This window comes from Pseudorasbora parva, chromosome 17 (assembly GCF_024679245.1).
Source record: "Pseudorasbora parva isolate DD20220531a chromosome 17, ASM2467924v1, whole genome shotgun sequence".
In the NCBI taxonomy this organism is placed as follows: domain Eukaryota; kingdom Metazoa; phylum Chordata; class Actinopteri; order Cypriniformes; family Gobionidae; genus Pseudorasbora; species Pseudorasbora parva.
Genome location: NC_090188.1, coordinates 43,301,591 through 43,324,505, shown reverse-complemented (window position 1 = coordinate 43,324,505; position 22,915 = coordinate 43,301,591). Strand labels below are relative to the sequence as shown.

Genomic DNA, 22,915 nt, shown 5'->3' with positions numbered 1-22,915 from the left:
AACAACATAGTAATTATAAACTTCAGTGTTTATTTTTGTGCAACATGGACTTCAATGTTTAATTTGTGTGACTTTACCAAAGCATTTGATTTGTAGACGTGTATTCCTCCAGTCGAGCCTGTGCGCTTTACCTGACGCTTCAGGGTTAGGCCCGGCAGCTGCGCACGCACTGGGACTGAAAATAATGCAGACTGACGAAATAATAAAAATGACCTTCTTCTTCTAAATAACAATAAGTGTCATTAATAATAAAAATCATAATAAGAATAATAAGAATGTTACAAATTGTCATGCAATTATTAATCAAAACGTGCTGTAAAATAATGCATTGTGATGGTAATTTATCATCCAAACATGTTTAAACAGCTGGAGTGCGCTTCTCAACCGCCACACTATTAACAGTACTCGTAATTTGGGTCCATATTTTGTTTTTGTGGGTGCCTTTAATCCCACTCATTAATGTAGTAGAAATGTGAAATTATTTTTTAATTTGGCGCATGTTTAGTCTGCTGCATTTTCAGTTCATGCCTTTGAAAGCCTAACTTTCATTGGAATTAGTTTGAGAAGTTGAAAGACTTACTTTGCTCTGCTGGCCGACATGAATGCCTGAGGCTGCAGCTGAGCTGTGAGTGTGATCTCCATCCCCCATGTGCAAATTGAAAACGTGGAAATGGCTCCCTCTGCTGGCTGTAGTCTTTAGCCTCTGGCCAACAATTTTGTTGAAATAAAAATTTTTTTTTTTTCAATTTTTCCAGAAATAAAATGCATAAATCTCTTGTCAGGGTTTCTAATCACTGAAGTAACCCTTTAAACTCCCAAATAATTATTTTAGTTTTTTCCACCTGGTGGTCTCGATCTCCATGTCGGAGAAGTTTCGCTTCTTTGCCGTCTTCCGTGTGTCCATGGCGTAAAATGAGGGTGTGGGGGAGGCGGAGACTTGAATATATAGGGGCGTGTTATTCTAATGATGATCTTTTTCAGCCGCGGCATTGATCAAGGGCAAGTATTGCGTACACCTGGATTGCAGAGGTGCGCACAGCTTCATAAATCAGGTGGTGAGAGGAGTGTAAGCATAATCTTACGCCAACATATATGCCTGTTTCTACGCAAGATTGATAAATGAGGGCCATTGTCATGTTCAAGAAAGCAATTTGAAATGATTTGAGCTTTGTGACATGGTGCATTATCCTGCTGGAAGTAGCCATCAGAGGATGGGGACATGCTGGTCATAAAGGGATGGACATGGTCAGAAACAATGCTCAGGTAGGCCGTGGCATTTAAACGATGCCCAATTGGCACTAAGGGGCCTAAAGAGTGCCAAGAAAACATCCCCCACACCATTACACCACCACCACCAGCCTGCACAGTGGGAACAAGGCATGATGGATCCATGTTCTCATTCTGTTTACGCTAAGTTCTGACTCTACCATCTGAATGTCTCAACAGAAATCGAGACTCATCAGACCAGGCAACATTTCTCCAGTCTTCAACTGCCCAATTTTGGTGAGCTTGTGCAAATTGTCGCCTCTTTTTCCTATTTGTAGTGGAGATGAGTGGTACCCGGTGGGGTCTTCTGCTGGTGTAGCCCATCCGCCTCAAGGTTGTGTGTGTTGTGGCTTCACAAATGCTTTGCTGCATACCTCGGTTGTAACGAGTGGTTATTTCAGTCAAAGTTGCTCTTCTATCAGCTTGAATCAGTCGGCCCATTCTCCTCTGACCTCGAGCATCAACAAGGCATTTTCTCCCACAGGACTGCTGCAGACTGGATGCTCTTCCCTTTTCACACCATTCTCTGTAAACCCTAGAAATGGTTGTGTGTGTAAATCCCAGTAACTGAGCAGATTGTGAAATATTCAGACCGGCCCGTCTGGCACCACCACCATGCCACGCTCAAAATTGCTTAAATCACCTTTCTTTCCCATTCTGACACAATTGGAGTTCAGGAGATTGTCTTGACCAGGACCTATGGCATTGAAGCAACTGCCATGTGATTGGTTGATTAGATAATTGCATTAATGAGAAAATTGAACTGGTGTTCCTAATAATCCTTTAGGTGAGTGTATAAACTCTACATCAGTTCCTGTGTAAACACATGTATGCCACCTCTTCTCAGTTTGAGTAAATGCAGTTTTTGTGGTTTAAATTTGCTTTTGTGGCAATTTTGCAGTGTAGAGACAGGCGGCTCTTGTTTCTTTCAGATGTCAGACGGTCTCCTGATGGAGGTATGTGTGGACTCAGTTGAGTCAGCCATAAACGCAGAAAGGGGAGGTAAAATTTCACACACCTTCTTATATATAGTTAAATTAAAACATTGTAATTCATCATCAGATTGGTAGCGTTGAACATTGCACTTTTTTATGAAGTGTTTTGTGAGTGTTTTGTGCAGCTGTCATGTGTTATTGTGTGTGTGTGTGTGTGTGTGTGTACAGGAGCTGGTCGTATTGAGCTGTGCTGTAACCTGCTAGAGGGAGGGACGACGCCGAGCACAGGTCACCACACACACTGTTCCTGAACTCCTGAAACGCCTCCATTTAGTCTTGACTTTCTTTCAGGAACCAACACGTCACATTATTCCCCATTATAATAATTCATACGCAGAATAAAGGGGCGGGGCGAAAAGAATTGAAGGAAAGGAATGGATGGATGGATGATAGAACGATTAATGAAAGGAAGAATGGATGGATGAATGGACAGAACGATGGATGGAAGGATGAATGAATGAATGAATGAAAGTATAAATGGATGGATGGAAGGATGAATGGATGGATGAATTAAAGGAAGAATGATGGATGAATGGGTAGTATGATAGATGGAAGGATGAATGAATGAATGAAAGGATAAATGGATGGATGGATGAATGAATGAAAGGATAAATGGATGGATGAATGGATGCCTATATGGATCTGAGTATAAGCTGTACTATAGTTAGTGCCGGTGTTAGAGAAGCCATCTTGTTTTAGTGCCGGTGTTAGAGAAGCCATCTTGTTTTGTCTGCAGGTCTGCTGCAGGTGGTGAAGGAGAGTGTGCGTATCCCGGTGTATGTGATGATCCGGCCCCGCGGAGGAGACTTCCTGTACTCAGACTGGGAGCTGGAGGTGATGAAGCGGGATATTGAGCAGATGAAGAGCCATGGAGCGGATGGGCTTGTGTTCGGCGCGCTCACCGGAGACGGCCGTGTGGATGCTCAGCTCTGCATGGAGCTTCTGGGTAAAACCTGCTGCATCCTCCCTCAAGTCTTAAAGGAGCACTATGCAACTTTCTGTCCACTGGAGGGCGCCTATTCTAAACCAAGGAGTAGTTTGATGACGCCAGGTGTGGGCGCAGTATCTTGGGACATGTGGTCTTCACCTCACAGCCGGTGGAAAATAGGACTCGGGCAGAAATCATGTTCATGGATGCGGTTATTAACGTTACTGTAGTGTAAAGCAGAGCAGGAGCGAGTGTTGAGGAGCTGAGCACGGCTGCTGGAGCGATTGTAATACAAACACACGGCTCGCGAGTACGGGGACATTTATTATGACGGGACGGGACACAGTCGCCGGGCGCACGCACTTCCGCTTTTTCCGCTCAGGTAAAAACAGCTATTTTTATCATATCAGATACATTTAAGGGGCCAAGGGCTTCGGCCATTACATTTACATTACATTTACATTTAATCATTTAGCAGACGCTTTTATCCAAAGCGACTTACAAAAAAGGGTAGAGCAATAGAAGCAACGAAACAGACAAGGCCAACAACCTGTAAGAGCTGTAGGAAATCTCAATTAAGCTTTCTCAATTAAGATTTCCATCCGTCCACTCTCTTCCCTGAACTGAAATGAAGTAGTGGGCTGTATTTTCCACACGATTGACATCAGGGTCAAGTACGCCCACAAGCCGTGCGAGTTATTCGTGTATTGCAGGTTGGCTGGTGGTTATGCTGCCGGCATACCGCCTCCCATGGCCGAGACTGGTATTACGACACCTGTCGGGCCAGGGCTAGTAATGCTACTGCTAATTAAAGGGTTACTTCAGCGATTAGCATATGGCTTTGTATCAGTAGAAACCCTGGAGTATATTCAAATTATTGTGCTTTCCCCCCTCATATCTCCCTGAGACAAGAGATTTATGCATTTTATTTCTAGAAAAATTCCTCCTATGATGCAAATTGACGATTTTTGCATCATAGGAGGAATGTTTGCCCAGAGGCTAAAGACTACAGCCAGCAGAGGGAGCTATTTCCGCATGTTTTGAACTCGCGCATGGGGGATGGGAGGTAACACTCAGCTTGCAGGGAGAGCTCAGCTGGCAGGCACTCATTTAAACGGAGCTATGGTGTGCAATGTAAGTCTTTTAACTTCTCAAATTAATTTCTATGAAAGTTAAGCTTGTAAAGGCATGAACTGAAACGCGCCAGACTGAACTCGCGTTGTGAATGTATGCCGCGAGTGTAGTCGCGATTACCTCAGCTCTCATCACTCGTGCAGTTAGTGCTCAGTGCTGTGATACTCGCGCGGTGACTCACTCATTATATTGAACACACACGTTCAGTTTTTAATTGTAGTGTCTCTAACTCAGTCACAGTAATGAAGTTGTTGGCGTTGGGAATGGCCTCACAGGGCAGCGAAGCATTCTGGGAATTGTAGTCTTTCATCCCCATGAGACAAAAATACATTTTCTGTCTTTTCTCAGTCTAGAAAGCACCAAATTCAAAAATAATTTCACATTTCTACTACATTGATGACCCAGTTTAAATACAGATTCATCTTCCCAGCGCTGAAGTACCCCTTTAAGGTTGATATCTCTGCAGCACTATAACTTGACATTTTATTAATGACATCATCGCCCTTATTTCTTCTCATTCTTTTGATGCGTGTAGGTCATTTTGTGGATATTTTTACCTCAATTTTTACACATGCAATCAATCAATCAATCAATCAATCAACTTTATTTATATAGCGCTTTTACAATCACGATTGTGTCAAAGCAGCTTCACAGTGTCAAACAGGATAATATTGCGACAAAATTAGATTTGGCTGTACAGTCGTACTGGAGAAAACAGTGATGTTATCAGCTTATTTTAATTTATCATAGAGAGACAATGTTGGCAGATCAGTATTATAGTTTAAAGAATTAAATAAGACCTAATTCATACATTTTATTTGTATAATAAGTTGAATAACTTTAATCATATTTTTAGTGTCCCCAACTGAGCAAGCCAAGCCAAAGGCGACAGTGGCAAGGAACCAAAACGCCATCAGGGCATGATGGAGAAAAATAAACCTTGGGAGAAACCAGACTCAGTTCTCCTCTGGCCTATTAACACACCGTGTAAGATTATTATTCTGGCAACCTTACAGGTCGGAAATCATATTAGATCGGAATATTCAAAATATCAGGGTATCACGGAAGAGACAGATTTATTTGGAAATAAATGATGGGATGGGGCGTCGATTACACAAGAGTATGAATACATGAAAGATCGGAATTATTGCGCCGAAGACGGGTTTTGAGCATGTCGTGCCAGTGAGGCAAATTCGGAGGAGACACCAATTGACACGGTGAATATTAAATTATTTTTAATACATGGCACCTTTAAGCCCCGTTCACACCGCCAGCGCCAGAGATTCATGTCGCTAGTGTGAATGTTTTAATTAACGGGCTGACCCCGATTTGTTCGGCAGGTTTATTTAGAAAATAAAGACATTAAAAATAATAAATAAAATTAATAATTTAATATTCATCTATTATGAATTTTTAAAAAGTTTTTTAAAAATAAAACGTGATAAACAAAAAGAATAATAATTCTCAACGTGCGCACAGTGATTCGATTGGAGAGCTTTGGAATACATCACATCCAGTCGGCGTGTCGCATACGGTGTAGTCGCTCAAGTTCAAATATTTGAACGCATCCGAAACATGATTTCATTAATTAGTCACTCTCACGCCGTCGGACACCCGTCAGACCTTCGTTCATCTTCAGAACACAAATGAAGATATTTTAGTGTAAAGCTGAGAAAGGCTAGCCTAGAAATCTAGACGCACACTAGCGGCAGCAAATTTAATCTGCCCGCAAGTGTCGTCTAGGAACTCTCAATACCCTTCTGAGCTGTGTTCCTCAGAATATGGACGGGCCAATCACATCGTGTATAGAGTCGGCGGGCGGGGCCATAAGGACGACGGCCGAATTGCGTTTGCGTGCTTCTAGTAAACACAGAAACTGGCGAACGGTGGCGGTCTTTCGAATCAGCTCTGACCGCGACTCTGGAAGACTTGAGTTAAGCTTTTCTCTGAGAAAAGAACAAAGAACGGCACTGAAGTCATTCTGAAGAAGGGAAGATGTGTTCGAGTTTAGCCGACCGGATACGGCGAATGTTTAATCTGTCAGCGAGCTCTGCTTCACCTTCGTTGCTCTGGTTGGTGTAGCGCTATCCTATCGCGTGCAGATGGAGTTTGACAGACAGCCGTTTATCCGCCCCTCAGATTGAGCCGTCAATGGAGAGTTTCCAGACCAAACATCTTGATGTGGGTCCGGCTTGTCAGGCTAGAGAAAGGCTTCAGATAGGCCTCCATTGGCATTCAGTCCATTCCCACTCACAAGACCCATGAAGGCACTAAACACATCGACACACAGCCCATCTCACTACAGCGGCTGGACAATCACTTTACAATGAGACGAGAATAGTTAATGTGCACAGAAATCAAAATAACGACTTTATCCGCCAAGTTATTGTCTTCCGTGTGCAACGAGCGTTCAAACTGTGAACAAACAAGTGTATTCTATGACGACGATTGTTTTAGTACCTCAGCGTGTACTTTAGTAGTTTAAATCCTGTAATATTTGTGAATTTGATTATGAACTTATTCATTTCCTTGCGAGTGCCGTCAAGATTAATCTCTGGTGCTCTTGCCGCTAGAGCTCTGCCCACTCGCTGTTCTGATTGGCTGTGGTTTATAGAGCTCCGCCCACATTTGCTGTTCTGATTGGCTGTGGTTTTATAGAGCTCCGCCCACTCGCTGTTCTGATTGGCTGTGGTTTATAGAGCTCGGCCCACATTTGCTGTTCTGATTGGCTGGGGTTTATAGAGCTCCGCCTACTCGCTGTTCTGATTGGCTGTGGTTTATAGAGCTCGGCCCACATTTGCTGTTCTGATTGGCTGGGGTTTATAGAGCTCCGCCCACTCGCTGTTCTGATTGGCTGTGGTTTATAGAGCTCGGCCCACATTTGCTGTTCTGATTGGCTGGGGTTTATAGAGCTCCGCCTACTCGCTGTTCTGATTGGCTGGGGTTTTTGATTGATTTGTTGAATCTCGTAGTCGCGCCACGCCTGTTGTGGACAGACAAGCTGCTTTTCGCTGGAATCTTATCGCGTCGCGTGTAGTTAGCACACGGTGTGATGAAAATGCGAATATTTCGTGTCAAAACCATTCACATCAGCCGCGACACGAATTTGCGATATTTCCGAGCTCCATCTTCAGTTGTAATTGATCATTTCTTTCATGTTATCCGAGATAATTTTTTTTTATTTATTCATTTTCCTACAAATAATTTTTTCCTACAAAAATCTGATCCGATCTGGTTTTAGTGATGTAGAATAATCTAACACCCGCCGTATGCTTTATTTGTGTTTCCTCTACAGCGGCTTCTCGACCTTTACCTGTCACGTTCCACAGAGGTGAGAGTGTGTGTGTGTGTGTGTGTGTGTAAGAGTGTGTTTTTGAACACGCTGATGTGTGTGTGTATTAGTGATGGGAAGTTCGGTTCTTTTCTGCGAACCGGTTCTTTCGGACAGTTCGTTTCAATGATCCGGTTAAAAAAAACGGATCACCGGTTCTTTTACGTCGTTATGTAATGACGTCATTTCTATCATCCCGGCGGATGAAAATACATTCAAACACATCCATATAAAGTATTTGTAATCAAATTTAAGTATTATAATTATTATAATTGACATCATCATCATCATCTTGAATACATTTTTTAATTTATGTTTTGCAACAGCACTCAATACAGTTCACCAAATCGAACTGAATCGATTGTTACAACATCTACTTCAAGATATTAGTTTTATTTCTAGTTTGAGAGACTGTCACTGTCACTGTCGTGCAAACACTGATGTTTTACACGGATTAAATAAACTTACATTGACATAATAGGCTACTTACACAAATCCTCAGTGTTCACCCGGGCTCATGTATTATCAGCATCAGCTGTCCCAGTCCGAGAGAAACTGTTCGGTTAACCTGTATTTCGCATAGGTATTTCGTTCCTCTGAACAAATAACACGCATGCGCGGCTCATCGGTTCTCAGTATCGAACGTGTCCGACAGAAACGGTTTTTGATTCTGTACTGCTGATCCGAGGATCCGAGAACCGGTACGTTCGGTTACTCGCGCATGCTCAGTATCAGCTGCTCGTGAGTTCATCAGCTCTCTCAGCAAAACATGTCTCACTTCAGCTAGCGATTGGAGTTACAACATCTACTTCAAGATATTAGTTTTATTTCTAGTTTGAGAGACTGTCACTCATGTCAGAAAGTTAATAACTACAGTAACTTGTGGGATCAGCCCTGATTTGAGACGCGAACCGTTTAGAACGATTCAGTTCGATTTGGTGAACTGGTTTGACCGGATCACTATAAAGATCCGGTTAAAAAGAACGATTCGTTCGCGAACCGGACATCACTAGTGTGTATGAGTGTGTTATTGAACACGCTGATGTGTGTGTGTAAGAGTGTGTTATTGAACACGCTGGTGTGTGTGTGTAAGAGTGTGTTATTGAACACGCTGGTGTGTGTGTGTGTGTGTGTGTGTGTGTGTGTGTGTGTGTGTGTGTGTGTGTGTGTGTGTGTACGAGTGTGTACGAGTGTGTTATTGAACACGCTGATGTGTGTGTGTAAGAGTGTGTTATTGAACTCGCTGATGTGTGTGTGTACGAGTGTGTTATTGAACACGCTGATGTGTGTGTGTGTGTGTGTGTGTGTGTGTGTGTGTGTGTGTGTGTGTGTGTGTGTGTGTGTGTGTACGAGTGTGTACGAGTGTGTTATTGAACACGCTGATGTGTGTGTGTAAGAGTGTGTTATTGAACTCGCTGATGTGTGTGTGTAAGAGTGTGTTATTGAACACGCTGGTGTGTGTGTGTGTGTGTGTGTGTGTGTGTGTGTGTGTGTGTGTGTGTGTGTGTGTGTGTGTGTGTGTGTGTGTGTGTGTGTGTGTGTGTGTGTGTGTGTGTGTACGAGTGTGTACGAGTGTGTTATTGAACACGCTGATGTGTGTGTGTAAGAGTGTGTTATTGAACACGCTGATGTGTGTGTGTAAGAGTGTGTTATTGAACATGCTGATGTGTGTGTGTAAGAGTGTGTTATTGAACATGCTGATGTGTGTGTAATGAAGAACTGCAGCTCTCTCTGTCCGTCAGCCTTTGATATGGTCCATGACCCAGCGGTTGCGCTAGAAGCTCTGGTCTCGCTGGGCTTCGAGAGGATTCTGACCAGTGGCTGTGACAGCTCAGCGCTGGAAGGCCTTCCTGTGATCAAACGACTGGTGGAACAGGTCAGACTTCACCTGGACAGTCATTAGACAATTAATTATTTTCCTCAATTCTACAAACAATACCCCATAATGCCAATGTGAAATAAGTTTTTTTTGTAATCTTTGCAAGATTCTAAAGTCACATGTCCATCAGTATTCACAGCCTTTGCCATGACATGACATGAGCTCAGGTGCTCCTGTTTCCACTGATCATCCTTGAGATGTCTCTACAGCTTGATTGGAGTCCACCTGTGGTAAATTAATTTGACTGGACATGATTTGGATAGGTACACACCTGTCTATATAAGGTCCCACAGTTAACAGTGCATGTTAGAGCACAAACGAAGACATGATGTCCAAGGGATTGGCTGTAGACTTGTCAATGGTCAGTCTGACCGAGTTTGTCTTTGGAGAGAGGAGACACTTCCAGAAGAACAGCCATCTCTCCAGCTCTCCACCAATCAGGCCTGTGTGGGAGAGTGGCCAGATGGAAGCCCCTCCTCAGGAAAAGATATATGACAGACAGCATGGAGTTTGCCAAAAGGCTCCTGAAGGACTCTCGGACCATGAGAAACGAAATTCTCTGGTCTGATGAAACAAAGATTGAACTCTTTGGCCTGAATGGCAAGCGTCATGCCCTAGAGGAAACCAGGCACCGCTCATCAGCTGGCCAATCCCATCCCTACAGTGAAGCATGGTGGTGGCAGCATCATGATGTGGGGGTGTTTTTCAGCGGCAGGAACTGGGAGACTAGTCAGGATCGAGGGAAAGATCTCTTCTTGATGAAAACCTGCTCTAGAGCGCTCTGGACCTTAGACTGGGGCAAAGGTTTATCTTCCAACAAGACAACGACCCAAAGCATACAGCCAAGATAACAGACGGATGCCACTCCTCAGTGAAAGACTGCCTGGAGTTTGCCAAAAGGCACCTAAAGGACTCAAAGGACCTTGGGAAACACAATACTCTGGTCTGATGAAACAAAGATTGAACTCTTTGGCCTGGAGGAAACCAGCCACCGCTCATCAGCTGGCCAATCCCATCCCTACAGCGAAGCATGGTGGTGGCAGCATCATGCTGTGGGGGTGTTTTTCAGCGGAAGGAACTGGGAGACTAGTCAGGATCGAGGGAAAGATGAATGCAGCAATGTACAGAGAAATCCTTGATGAAAACCTGATCCAGAGCGCTCTGAACCTCAGACTTCCAGCAGGACAACGACCCTAAGCGCACAGCCGAAATATCAAAGGAGTGGCTATGGGACAACTCTGGGAATGTCCAAGGGTATTGTTTGTAAAATTGAGGGGGAAAAAACAAATACATTTAATCAATTTTGGAATAAGTTCTGTAACATGAAAAATGTGGAGAAAGTGACGCACTGTGAAGACTTTCTAGATGCACTGCAGGTTAAAAACTCAGCAGGAGTTCATGTTTAAAAGTTTTGACCCCCTCAATGACATTTGATCGTCTTTGAACCGTAAATAAGATCAGTTAGAAAGGAAACCGAGTCAGAACAGCCTAAATGAGTGACCTGAGTTGGGTGGTCACAGCTAGAACGGTTGGGCTGCATAACTATAAATGAAGGAATGAATGAGGCTCAGGTTTGAAAACTTTAATCTAATTGAATTGTGCCATCAGTTCTAATGTGTATAATGAACAATGGTGCATATTTTGGCAGTTGTTATGAACTGATATTCTTGCTTTTATGACAAATTGTTTCAACTCAAATGCATTTTCTGTCTTTTCTCTAATAGGCAAAAGGCCGAATAGCAATAATGCCAGGTATGTGTGAATTCAGCAGTGCTCCTCATGTAAAATAATAACACCTGAAGTGGTTCAGACTAGGGATGGGCTTGATTAATCAGCAATCAATAATTGATCGTTAAGAATTTCGTCAATCACGTTAATTTGTTATCGATTAATCTAATGCGTTTTTAATCTAATGCAGGTTGCCTTGTGTAGTTTTGAGTCTTGAAGCAATTTAATGAGTTTCCCTGTGGGGCAGCAATTAAACATTTGACCACCAGAGTGCAGTATTTAGCACCATACTCGGTTATCTGTGGTCTGCCGTTTTGATTTCAAAAGAATAATCGTGAAGTGTGGCTGAGACCATTTTGATTTAAAAAGCGAAATAGTTCACAGCAAACTTGGAGCGTGTGTTTTCGTGGCTTGAGTGTTTTTATTATGGCTCCCATGTTAACAGGTTAGAGTTTGCACATTGCCTGCTCGAGCCGCGCCGAAAACACGTGCATGCTAGAAATAGAGCCGACGCCTATTTTTCACGCGACACGCAAGCGTATTGGAAGCGTTTCCAGGCAAAATAGAATAGGAAAAGATGTTTATATGTAATTTTGACACAAATGCACATTAATAAATGATATTTTAATGTTTGAAAGTCTCTAGGTTAACGTATGTTTGGTTTGGCTAACTGAACGTAGTTTAACTTTCTGCCACAAGTTGATCTTGTAATAAAGGTCTCACCGAAGAAAAACGCTGTATTTTTGTATTTATTGCATTTTTGAATTATAAAAGTTAAATAATACATTTTGGAAAAAAATATTAATGATTGATCGATAGTCGGTCGTTAATTCTCCCGACGATCGACTAAGAAAATGTAATCGAATGCCTATCCCTAGTTCAGACCTGCTTCTCGTGATGTGTGTGTGTGTGTGTGTGTGTGTGTGTGTGTGTGCATGGGCGTAGATTACGCGGGGGACGCGGGGGACGTGTCCCCCTCACTTTTAATAAAATGAATTTTCGTCCCCCGCACTTTTACTGGGTCTGACCGATCCTAGTCGACCCGCTCCGAGCGGGATTCGAACCGGTGTTACCCTGTGCGGGGGCGGACAAGTTAACAGGGACGCTCAAGAAGTCCTCGCTGCAGCCTGAAGCACGATGACGTATACTGGATCAGATCCAACGCGTACTGGACGCGCATGCGCGGGGGTTTCATTCACAATTGGATGACGTCATACACGCATGCGCAGTAGAGTTTTGGGGACATCATAGAATGCACAGGAGAGTTTGCTGGATAGATAAATGCTCAAATCGCTCGCGCAAAAATAATGATTAATAACATGCTCATCAGGACACACGTTTTGCATTTTCCCCTTGAATGTGTAGGCTACTGGTATTTTAAGCTCTTTACAGATCGTGTTGCATTGTACCTTGAGGATTAAAATTACAGAGACAATTACTTGACTCATTTTTCCTTCCACTCAACAGCAAGTATGATCAGAATATAAAATTGTAACTGTTTTGCATGCATGTACAGCGAAACTATGTAATTTAGGCATCACATTTATGAAAAGATGATTTATTCATCAATAATTACTTAATACTATTTATCAGTAATACAACTACACAATAGAACATCATCTATATACAATATTGATACATGTCAAGACTAGCACATACGCATTATAAATTAACCCAGAGATCGGAATGAATGACGTTGCCATAACGATCCACCATCCAGTACGTATTGGATCTGATCCAGCAACGTCATCGTGCTGCAGGCTGCAGCGAGGGGTGTCTCGGGACGCTAACGACAGCCTTCTCTAAACTCGGTTGATAGCGCGCTTCTTGAGGTCAGGGGCAAGTGTATTTACACAGAAACCAATGTGAATACATCAAGATTTAAATTCAGAGACAAAAAATTATCTATGCATGACCTGTAATTTTTTCCGAATCTTAATATGAGGAGGGCGCTCTCACAGAAAGTCCAAAAGTGGATTCGTAATACCCTGTCAAGCTGGAGCTGCAGCTGAGGGAAAATCGTTATGAGTGATGAAATGTGACGACGACAATCAGACGAATGCGACAATATATGCTTTATGTGTGTTTTTCAAGTCATCTCAATGTAGGCTATTTATTGACAATAAAGTATCATATGAATAATGCAGCTTTTTTAATGTTTAGTATCTTCTGCTCACCACGGCTGCATTTATGTAATCAAAAATAGTTAAAACAGTAATATTTTGAGCATTATTACAAATTAAAACCGCTTTTTTCCCCTATGTGAATATATAGTAATTTATTCCTGTGATCAAAGCTGAATTTATCATCATTACTCCAGTCTTCAGTGTTACATGATCCTTCCTTCACTAATCACTCTCAGATGAGGATTTCATAATCAAGAAACATTTATGATTATTATCTGTGTTGAAAACAGTTCCCAAAATGTTGTGGAAATCATGATAGCCTACATGTTATTTTTCAGGATTCTTTAATGAATAGAAAGTTCAATGGATAGCATTTATTTGCATTTATTAAATAAATTATCTAATTTGTAATATTAAAAATATCACTTGTGATTAATTTAATGCATGTCTGATCAATAAAAGTAATTTCTCTCTTTTTTAATTTTACCACAAATGTTTAGAAAATGAAGCATTACCATGAGCAGCACAACTGATAATAATCCTAAATGTGTGTTGATCATCAGATCCTCAAATGGGAATGATTAGTGAAGGATCACTGAAGACTGGAGTAATGATGATAAATTCAGCTTTGATCACAGGAATAAATCACACTTTACTATATATTCACATAGAGAACAGATGAGTTACATCAGAATATATATATATTTTTTTACATTGCATAAAATCTATGGAGTCTTAATGCAGAAGTGTTTGTAGTATAAAAAACAAACATAAAAGTGGCACAAAAAAAGGAGAATAATATTATAGATATTAATTATTGGTTATTGTTCAGCAGTGTATTTGATATCTTGCCCAATTAAAAGCAAGAGATGCGATAAATTATATTGGTCCAAAAAAAAAAAAATGGTATTACGACATTTCTGTCCCCCTCACTTCTGAAAAGATGGCTACGCCCCTGTGTGTGTGTGTGTGTGTGTGTGTGTGTGTGTGTGTGTGTGTGTGGGTGTGTCGTGCACAGTGATGCCAGTAACGCGTTACTCTAATCTGACGACTATTTTCCAGTAACGAGTAATCAAACGCGTTACTATTTCCAAACCAGTCATCAGATTAAAGAAACTTATCCAAGCCACTGTGAGTTACTATTTTTGTAACTTGTAATCTTACTTAGTTACTTTTAAAATCAAGTAATCTGTAAAGTAACTAAGTTACTTTTTAAAGGAGTAATCAGATTACTTTTTTAAAGTAACTGTGGCAACACTGGTCGTGCAGGTGGAGGGATCACCGAGAGGAACCTGCAGAGGATTCTAGAAGGCTCCGGCTCTCAGGAGTTTCATTGCTCTGCTCGCTCCAGCAAGGACTCCGGCATGAAGTTCAGGTGTGTTCAACAGAGAGCTTCATTATTAGGACATTAGGACTATTAAGCCTAGTTCAGACTGCACGATTTTCAAACTCGTCGGGTCACTGCTCTTTTCACACTGCATGACTATCTGGGGTATCATTCAGTCACTGCTGTGTTCACACTGACCGATGGTTTGACGAGAGAGGGCTTCACACTGCATGACTGAACAAGAGGAAGAGTCGCCGACAACTCTCTCTCTCTCCGGTGCGCAAACTACGTTTCCCAAACACACGTGTGATGTGACGAGTAAACTACGCGGGGCGGAGTTCTCGCGCAAGACTTGGAATTTTTATTACAAATGATAAACTGCACAAAGTTCGTCAAATTGTATGTGCGCTGATTTGTGGAAAAAAGAAAAAAAATTATTTCAGAAGAAATTGTGGAGAGACAGAGGGAGCCAGGATTGTGTTCTGCAAAGACAGTTTGAGGTAAATAAACAATTTTGTAATGTGCTGCGGCTGCGGCTGTGGCTGGATGTGCAAATGTTTGGCCTTTGTTTCTGTTTGATAGAATTGTAAATATATCTATTAAAATACTGACATTCTGTCTATAACTCCTCCCTGAACCTCCCGCTGCTGTATCTCACTCTCTCATTAGCCGTCGATCATCGCCGATGTAATTTTCAGTCAGAACTCATTTCACACAGCAGGAGTTTCAATCGCAGAGGGATCCAGATATTTAGCTGCCAAATATCTCACCGGCGTCTGCGACTCATCGGCGATTCTCTCTGATCGCGTCTTTGATTATTTACACTTAGTGATTGTCACTCGCGTGCACGAGCACCGATTTGCCTGATCTCGGGCATTTGTCGGCGATTTCACAAAACCTGTCGGCGACTCAAAAGCGGGGCAAGAATCGGGCAGTGTGAACTCGGCTTTAGGATATTAGGGACTCTTATAGGACAGCGGTTCTCAACTCTTGTGACTCTCTCATTGTCCACAACATTTGAAGGCCCTAGTTTTGTTTCCAAAATTAGTCCAGCTCCTCAAAAACTTCTAGTTTCTGACTTTTCCACAATTTTAAAGTTACACTATCTCATATATCCAGGTTTTCCAAGATTGTGTGAACTGTTGTTGAGAGGTTGAATTATCTTGAAAATGATTTGTTTTAGCTTATTTTAAAGGGTTAGTTAATCCAAAAATGAAATGTCTGTCATTAACTCCTCTCCCTAATGTTGCTCCACACCCGTAAGACCTCCGTTCATCTTCTGGACATGGACAGTATAGTGTGCATACACTTGCATACGCTCTCGGACTAAATCTAAAATATCTTAAACTGTGTGTGAAGATGAACGGAGGTCTTACGGGTGTGGAGCGACATTAGGGAGAGGAGTTAATGACAGACATTTCATTTCTGGCTGAACTAACCCTTTAATGTCTGTTTTGAAAGGACTCTTTTTGTTTCTGGTTTCTTCTGCAGGAATTGTAACGTCAGTATGGGAGGCGCTCTGTCCGTTCCAGAATATGCCATAAAAGTGGCCGACGTGACTAAAGTACGGAAACTGAACGCCATCGCAAAGAACACACTCTAGGATCCGAGCAGAATCCTTCAAGCACTCCTGAACAGGGACACAAGAGGGAAACTCGTGTGCTTCTTCAATGAGGATATTCCTGAGAAACTGCTCAGCTTTAGATGTCAAGATCAGCAGAACTGTGTTTTGCTTAGCTTTTGACATTGTGATGATTTGCAGGTGTGAAATAAAATCTCCCCGTACTTTTGATTCTGTTTAAATTATACTTTTCTTGATGATGCTTCCACACAACACTATATTGTGCCCCTTTTCACACGATGTAATGTAAATCTCTGGTGTCCCCAGAATGTGTTTGGGAAGTTTCAGCTCAAAATACCCCCAGATCATTTATTATAGATTGTCAAATTTGCCCCTATTTGAGCGTAAGCAAAAATACACCGTTTTTGTGTGCGTCCTTATATATCTGTTTTATATATTTAATTTATTTATATTTAATATTCATTAAATTCCAGTACATTCAGACAGCCAAAACCTAAAAATGTGATGACTTTGGTGACATCTGGTGGTAAAGCATGAAATTAAATAAAGCTAAAATTTCAATAGCCACTAGATGGCAATAGTGTCCAAAGGCTGCATACTGACTGAACTCTATAATGTTTAAACGAATTTAACCTCTTAAGTTTTAGATTTTAAGTTAAAGTTGTAAATAAAAACAAACAAAAAAACATCTGTGTAAATATAGTATAAAATAATAATAATAAAATAAAAATCGCCAAAACATGCTTGGACAAATCTGACCATGCAATAAGGAAAAGAAAAAGTAGGAGATCATATATCAATTTTTTTTTTTTTTAACAAAATCATTATATTTCAATAACTCAAAAAGGTTATGTATGATCTGCATTGTGTTGGATTTATTTTTTATTGGACAAATAAATAAAAAAGGCTCTAATTTTTCCCATTAATTCCTATGGGTGCATTTTTTGGATTTGGTCCCAATTAAGGACTTATTTTTTTCAACCACTTAACATTGTAGAATCAATTGTGTGTGTGTGTGTGTGTGTGTGTGTGTGTGTGTGTGTGTGTGTGTGTGTGTGTGTGTGTGTGTGTGTGTGTGTGTGTGTGTTCAAGTGGCAAACTTAGAAAAAGTAGCCAAGCCTTGTACCGCTCAGATTAAGGGAAGTATTTTTATTTATTTTTTTACAAAGAAAAAAGATTTTGCCCACATTTTCCCGCAACGTCCCTTTAGGGGTAGAGGAGATTTTAAATCCAAAACGATTATGAAATCTGGTGAAATCGCTCACTGATTTTTTTTTTTTTTACGCATTACACACTATCACACACTGCATTTACTAATGTAAACACGTACGGAGCAGATCTACACTCTTTCTAAACTCACCCGGTATGTTCAAAACCAATGCGATTTCTCCTCAGCTCTTCTCTTTGTCCGTACGGTTGTGTCATGTTTTAGAAGACTTGTTATACGAATAGACATGTATTTGCAACATTGCACCATCTCCACTTGTTAATGGACCTGCACACAGCGGCTTGTTTCGCAGTCGCGTTCTCATCCACTTCTCTCATTGGCTTTTGTAAAAGAACTGATGTAATCATCCCAGTTTACAATTCTAAATATCAAACCTGTTTGATATGATCAGAGCAAATCGAGAGGTGCAAGATTCAATCTGTGAATGCCTCACATTACTAAAAAATCTGCATCAAACATCAGAACCGATCAAGGTCAAGATTTTTTCTCTAATTATCAGGAGGTATCCTGATGTGGTCATACTCAATTCTAATCAGAATATGAGTCTGATGCTCCATTGATTGGGTTGTAATTAAGGGGTGTGTTTCAACCAAGCCTGCAGTCTCCCTCTCATTTACTGAAGCGTTCGCGCCTCGATCGCCCCCCGGTGACCGGTCCCAGTATAGCCGCCCCTCTGTGTTTTCTAATGGACGCGAGGCAAACAAAATAATAAAATTACACTTCAAAAAATTTTTCCCCAAAGTTAGTTTATGTCACTGAAGGCAGTTATCATCACGATGATTTAGTTAGTTATTTGATGCTATAAAAACGGGGTGTGTGACGTCATGATTGACAGCTGAGACTGACGGCTTCTCTGAGTGAAGTTCTCACTGAGGCACTAACGGACTTTTTTCGAAATTTTTGGGAGCAGATTAGAGCTTTAGCTTTAATTTCTACATTTCCATAACTGTTTATTTCACACCAACATAATTAATTGTTCTGCATCTGCGAGAGTGTGGGCGGGCTTTTGATATCGCGGCTGTACTCCCTGCTCTACTTCCTGCGCTCTACTGCGCAACTCCGGTCCCGGAATCGCTACTGCGCAGACTCGGCCCCAAGATGTCAGCGCCGTGCAGGCCGCCTAAAAGCTTCAAATCTGCCAAGCGGAAACGGATGATGTCGAGTCGTCCATATTTTTTTACGGTCTATGGTTTCAACTGAACCAGGAAAGACTATAATTGGACAGACCTAAAACCAAACAGAGCAACCGAGCGACGCATAACGTTAGTTGTCAAATGTCATCAGTACTCAACTGCACTGTGTTGCCAAGTCTGCGGTTTTCCCACGGGTTGTTTTTCATGTCCACGGGTTGAAGCGACCTCAGGAGCCGGGGGCGGATCAGGATTGGGCTGATCAATGCTCAGCCCAGTGCTCAGCAGATCCTGATTCGCCCCCGGGTCCTGATCCTCCCAAGGCTCCTGATTTGCCCAAGGCTCCGTTAAAATAAAAAAAGGCGTTTGGGGAGTAAAATGTGTGTTATTCTGGCAAGGTCGCCTGTTAAAATCCTGAGCCTTGGGCGGATCAGGAGCCTTGGGAGGATCAGGAGACTTGGGAGGATCACTAGCATTGGGCGGGACAGCAGTCTTTGGGCGCCTAGGCGTAACCAGAGCCCCACCCACATGTCTCTTACCCACAGGTACATAGCCCCCCGCCTATATTTTCTTTGCCGAATTTAGGTGTGGATTGGAGGGCTTGTGGACTGGGGCAGGATCGTGGGCTTGTGGGTGGGAGCGCCCTTGTGAACAGTGGGTACAGGAAAGTCTGGAGCGGAATCCAGGAGGCACAGAATGGGAACAGGAGAGGCTAGAGTGGAATCCAGGAGGCACGGAGCGGGAACAGGAGAGTCTGGAGCAGAATCCAGGAGACACGGAGCAGGCACAGGAGAGTCTGGAGCAGAATCCAGGTGACACGGAGCAGGTACAGGAGAGTCTGGAGCTGAACCCAGGTGACACGGAGCAGGCACAGGAGAGTCTGGAGCTGAATCCAGGAGACACAGAGCGGGCACAGGAGAGTCTGGAGCAGAATCCAGGAGACACAGAACAGGACCAGGAGAGTCTGGAGCGGAATCCAGGAGACACAGAACGGGCACAGGAGAGTCTGGAGCAGAATCCAGGAGACCCAGAACGGGCACAGGAGAGTCTGGAGCGGAATCCAGGAGACACAGAACAGGACCAGGAGAGTCTGGAGCAGAATCCAGGAGACACAGAACAGGACCAGGAGAGTCTGGAGCGGAATCTAGGACACACAGAACAGGCACAGGAGAGTCTGGAGCAGAATCCAGGAGGCACAAAACAGGACCAGGAGAGTCTGGAGCAGAACCCAGGAGACACAGAACAGGACCAGGAGAGTCTGGAGCGGAATCTAGGACACACAGAACGGGCACAGGAGAGTCTGGAGCAGAATCCAGGAGACACAGAACGGGCACAGGAGAGTCTGGAGCAGAATCCAGGAGACACAGAACGGGCACAGGAGAGTCTGGAGCAGAATCCAGGAGACACAATGGGCACAGGAGAGTCTGGAGCGGAATCCAGGAGACACAACGGGCACAGGAGAGTCTGGAGCAGAATCCATGAGACCCAGAATGGGCGCAGGAGAGTCTGGAGCGGAATCCAGGAGACACAGAACGGGCACAGGAGAGTCTGGAGCAGAATCCAGGAGACACAGAACGGGCACAGGAGAGTCTGGAGCAGAATCCAGGAGACACAACGGGCACAGGAGAGTCTGGAGCGGAATCCAGGAGACACAGAATGGGCACAGGAGGGTCTGGAGCGGAATCTAGGACACACAGAACGGGCACAGGAGAGTCTGGAGCAGAATCCAGGAGACACAGAACGGGCACAGGAGAGTCTGGAGCAGAATCCAGGAGACACAGAACGGGCACAGGAGAGTCTGGAGCAGAATCCAGGAGACACAACGGGCACAGGAGAGTCTAGAGCGGAATCCAGGAGACCCAGAACGGGCACAGGAGAGTCTGGAGCGGAATCCAGGAGACACAACGGGCACAGGAGAGTCTGGAGCAGAATCCATGAGACCCAGAATGGGCGCAGGAGAGTCTGGAGCGGAATCCAGGAGACACAGAACGGGCACAGGAGAGTCTGGAGCAGAATCCAGGAGACCCAGAACGGGCACAGGAGAGTCTGGAGCGGAATCCAGGAGACACAGAACGGGCACAGGAGAGTCTGGAGCAGAATCCAGGAGACCCAGAACGGGCACAGGAGAGTCTGGAGCGGAATCCAGGAGACACAGAATGGGCACAGGAGAGTCTGGAGCGGAATCCAGGAGACCCAGAACGGGCACAGGAGAGTCTGGAGCGGAATCCAGGAGACCCAGAACGGGCACAGGAGAGTCTGGAGCAGAATCCAGGAGACCCAGAACGGGCACAGGAGAGTCTGGAGCGGAATCCAGGAGACCCAGAACGGGCACAGGAGAGTCTGGAGCGGAATCCAGGAGACCCAGAACGGGCACAGGAGAGTCTGGAGCGGAATCCAGGAGACACAGAACGGGCACAGGAGAGTCTGGAGCGGAATCCAGGAGACACAGAACGGGCACAGGAGAGTCTGGAGCGGAATCCAGGAGACACAGAACCGGCACAGGAGAGTCTGGAGCGGAATCCAGGAGACACAGAACGGGCACAGGAGAGTCTGGAGCAGAATCCAGGAGACCCAGAACGGGCACAGGAGAGTCTGGAGTGGAATCCAGGAGACACAGAACGGGTACAGGAGAGTCTGGAGCAGAATCCAGGAGACACAGAACAGGACCAGGAGAGTCTGGAGCGGAATCCAGGAGACACAACGGGCACAGGAGAGTCTGGAGCAGAATCCATGAGACCCAGAATGGGCGCAGGAGAGTCTGGAGCGGAATCCAGGAGACACAGAACGGGCACAGGAGAGTCTGGAGCAGAATCCAGGAGACCCAGAACGGGCACAGGAGAGTCTGGAGCGGAATCCAGGAGACACAGAACGGGCACAGGAGAGTCTGGAGCGGAATCCAGGAGACACAGAATGGGCACAGGAGAGTCTGGAGCGGAATCCAGGAGACCCAGAACGGGCACAGGAGAGTCTGGAGCGGAATCCAGGAGACCCAGAACGGGCACAGGAGAGTCTGGAGCGGAATCCAGGAGACACAGAATGGGCACAGGAGAGTCTGGAGTGGAATCCAGGAGACCCAGAACGGGCACAGGAGAGTCTGGAGCAGAATCCAGGAGACCCAGAACGGGCACAGGAGAGTCTGGAGCAGAATCCAGGAGACCCAGAACGGGCACAGGAGAGTCTGGAGCAGAATCCAGGAGACCCAGAACGGGCACAGGAGAGTCTGGAGTGGAATCCAGGAGACACAGAACGGGCACAGGAGAGTCTGGAGCGGAATCCAGGAGACACAGAACGGGTACAGGAGAGTCTGGAGCAGAATCCAGGAGACCCAGAACGGGCACAGGAGAGTCTGGAGCGGAATCCAGGAGACACAGAACGGGTACAGGAGAGTCTGGAGCAGAATCCAGGAGACCCAGAACGGGCACAGGAGAGTCTGGAGCGGAATCCAGGAGACCCAGAACGGGCACAGGAGAGTCTGGAGCAGAATCCAGGAGACCCAGAACGGGCACAGGAAACGAATAGTGTCCTTGTCCAGGCCCATCAGAAAAACTATGTTAAGTGGTGAGTTTGTTATGGAACCTGCTGCAAAGAGAGGGCATTCTGAAATGTGGGAACACTTTCATTTGATTTCACCCAATAAGGTTGATCATTTATTTGTTTTTTGTTCTGCCGCATATATTTATTAATTAATTAATTTATTTATTTAGTCCGCACTAGCCTATGACTTCATACATTAGAGACAAGTATAGGCCTATCCTTCTATAATCATGTGAAAGTGTGTGTGTGTTTTTCCTTGTGTGCAGTCATTTATTTAGCATACTTCCTTTATTCGTGAGTTTTATTTGTTTACAAACAGGAAAAATGTTCACATTCACAATACAAAATCATATCTTTATTGGTTAAAGTTACTAGGAGTATGCAATGGAACAGATTGTCATATATAATATATTGATTAATTCATTAATTTATTTATTAATCCATTAATTCACTTTTTGCTTCTAGATAATGCATCAGCTGTTGCAAAACATTTTGCGACACAGCGCTTTCTCTCACTTTCACCAGCAGAGGTCCTTGTTGAGCTCTGACTTGAAAAGCTTCGCGTAATGAACCTTTTTCTGATACAACTGTGCTGAAAGCTTCAATGGTTCAGAAAGCTTCACTTCGCCATCACTACAGGCTTTATTCAAATAACCATTAAACAGAACACCAAACACGGCTAACATAACACGAGACCGGACAACCAGAGAGTGAACAAGAGAGAACT

The 22,915-nt window shown here is 43.8% G+C and overlaps 2 protein-coding genes across 3 annotated transcripts in view; both read left to right on the top strand.

Annotated features, from left to right (window-relative positions):
* cutc (cutC copper transporter homolog (E. coli)) overlaps positions 1–16,506 on the top strand; it is a 17,930-nt gene extending 1,424 nt beyond the window's left edge. For both annotated transcript variants that reach the window (XM_067420629.1, XM_067420630.1), the window contains exons 2-9: positions 2,199–2,268; positions 2,430–2,489; positions 2,998–3,207; positions 7,619–7,654; positions 9,397–9,530; positions 11,258–11,285; positions 14,657–14,762; positions 16,206–16,506. In XM_067420629.1, the coding sequence (XP_067276730.1) occupies positions 2,199–2,268; positions 2,430–2,489; positions 2,998–3,207; positions 7,619–7,654; positions 9,397–9,530; positions 11,258–11,285; positions 14,657–14,762; positions 16,206–16,317 (756 nt within the window). In that variant the 3' untranslated portion in view covers positions 16,318–16,506. The remainder of the gene's footprint in view (positions 1–2,198; positions 2,269–2,429; positions 2,490–2,997; positions 3,208–7,618; positions 7,655–9,396; positions 9,531–11,257; positions 11,286–14,656; positions 14,763–16,205) is intronic.
* Positions 16,385–22,216, top strand: LOC137044744 (uro-adherence factor A-like). The gene is made up of 4 exons (XM_067421004.1): positions 16,385–16,476; positions 19,240–20,572; positions 20,614–21,328; positions 21,396–22,216. The coding sequence occupies exons 1-4, from the start codon at positions 16,385–16,387 to the stop codon at positions 22,214–22,216; spliced, it is 2,961 nt and encodes a 986-aa protein (XP_067277105.1).
* The last annotated feature ends 699 nt before the right edge of the window (positions 22,217–22,915 follow it).

Excerpts from the sequence above, each read along its gene's own strand:
- LOC137044744 (XM_067421004.1), top strand. The coding sequence starts at position 16,385 with ATGAGGATATTCCTGAGAAACTGCTCAGCTTTAGATGTCAAGATCAGC. Across the intron at positions 16,477-19,239 it reads GACATTGTGATGATTTGCAG|GTGTGGATTGGAGGGCTTGT; the intron begins GTGTGAAATAAA and ends TGCCGAATTTAG. Across the intron at positions 20,573-20,613 it reads GACACAACGGGCACAGGAGA|AGTCTGGAGCGGAATCCAGG; the intron begins GTCTGGAGCAGA and ends TGGGCGCAGGAG.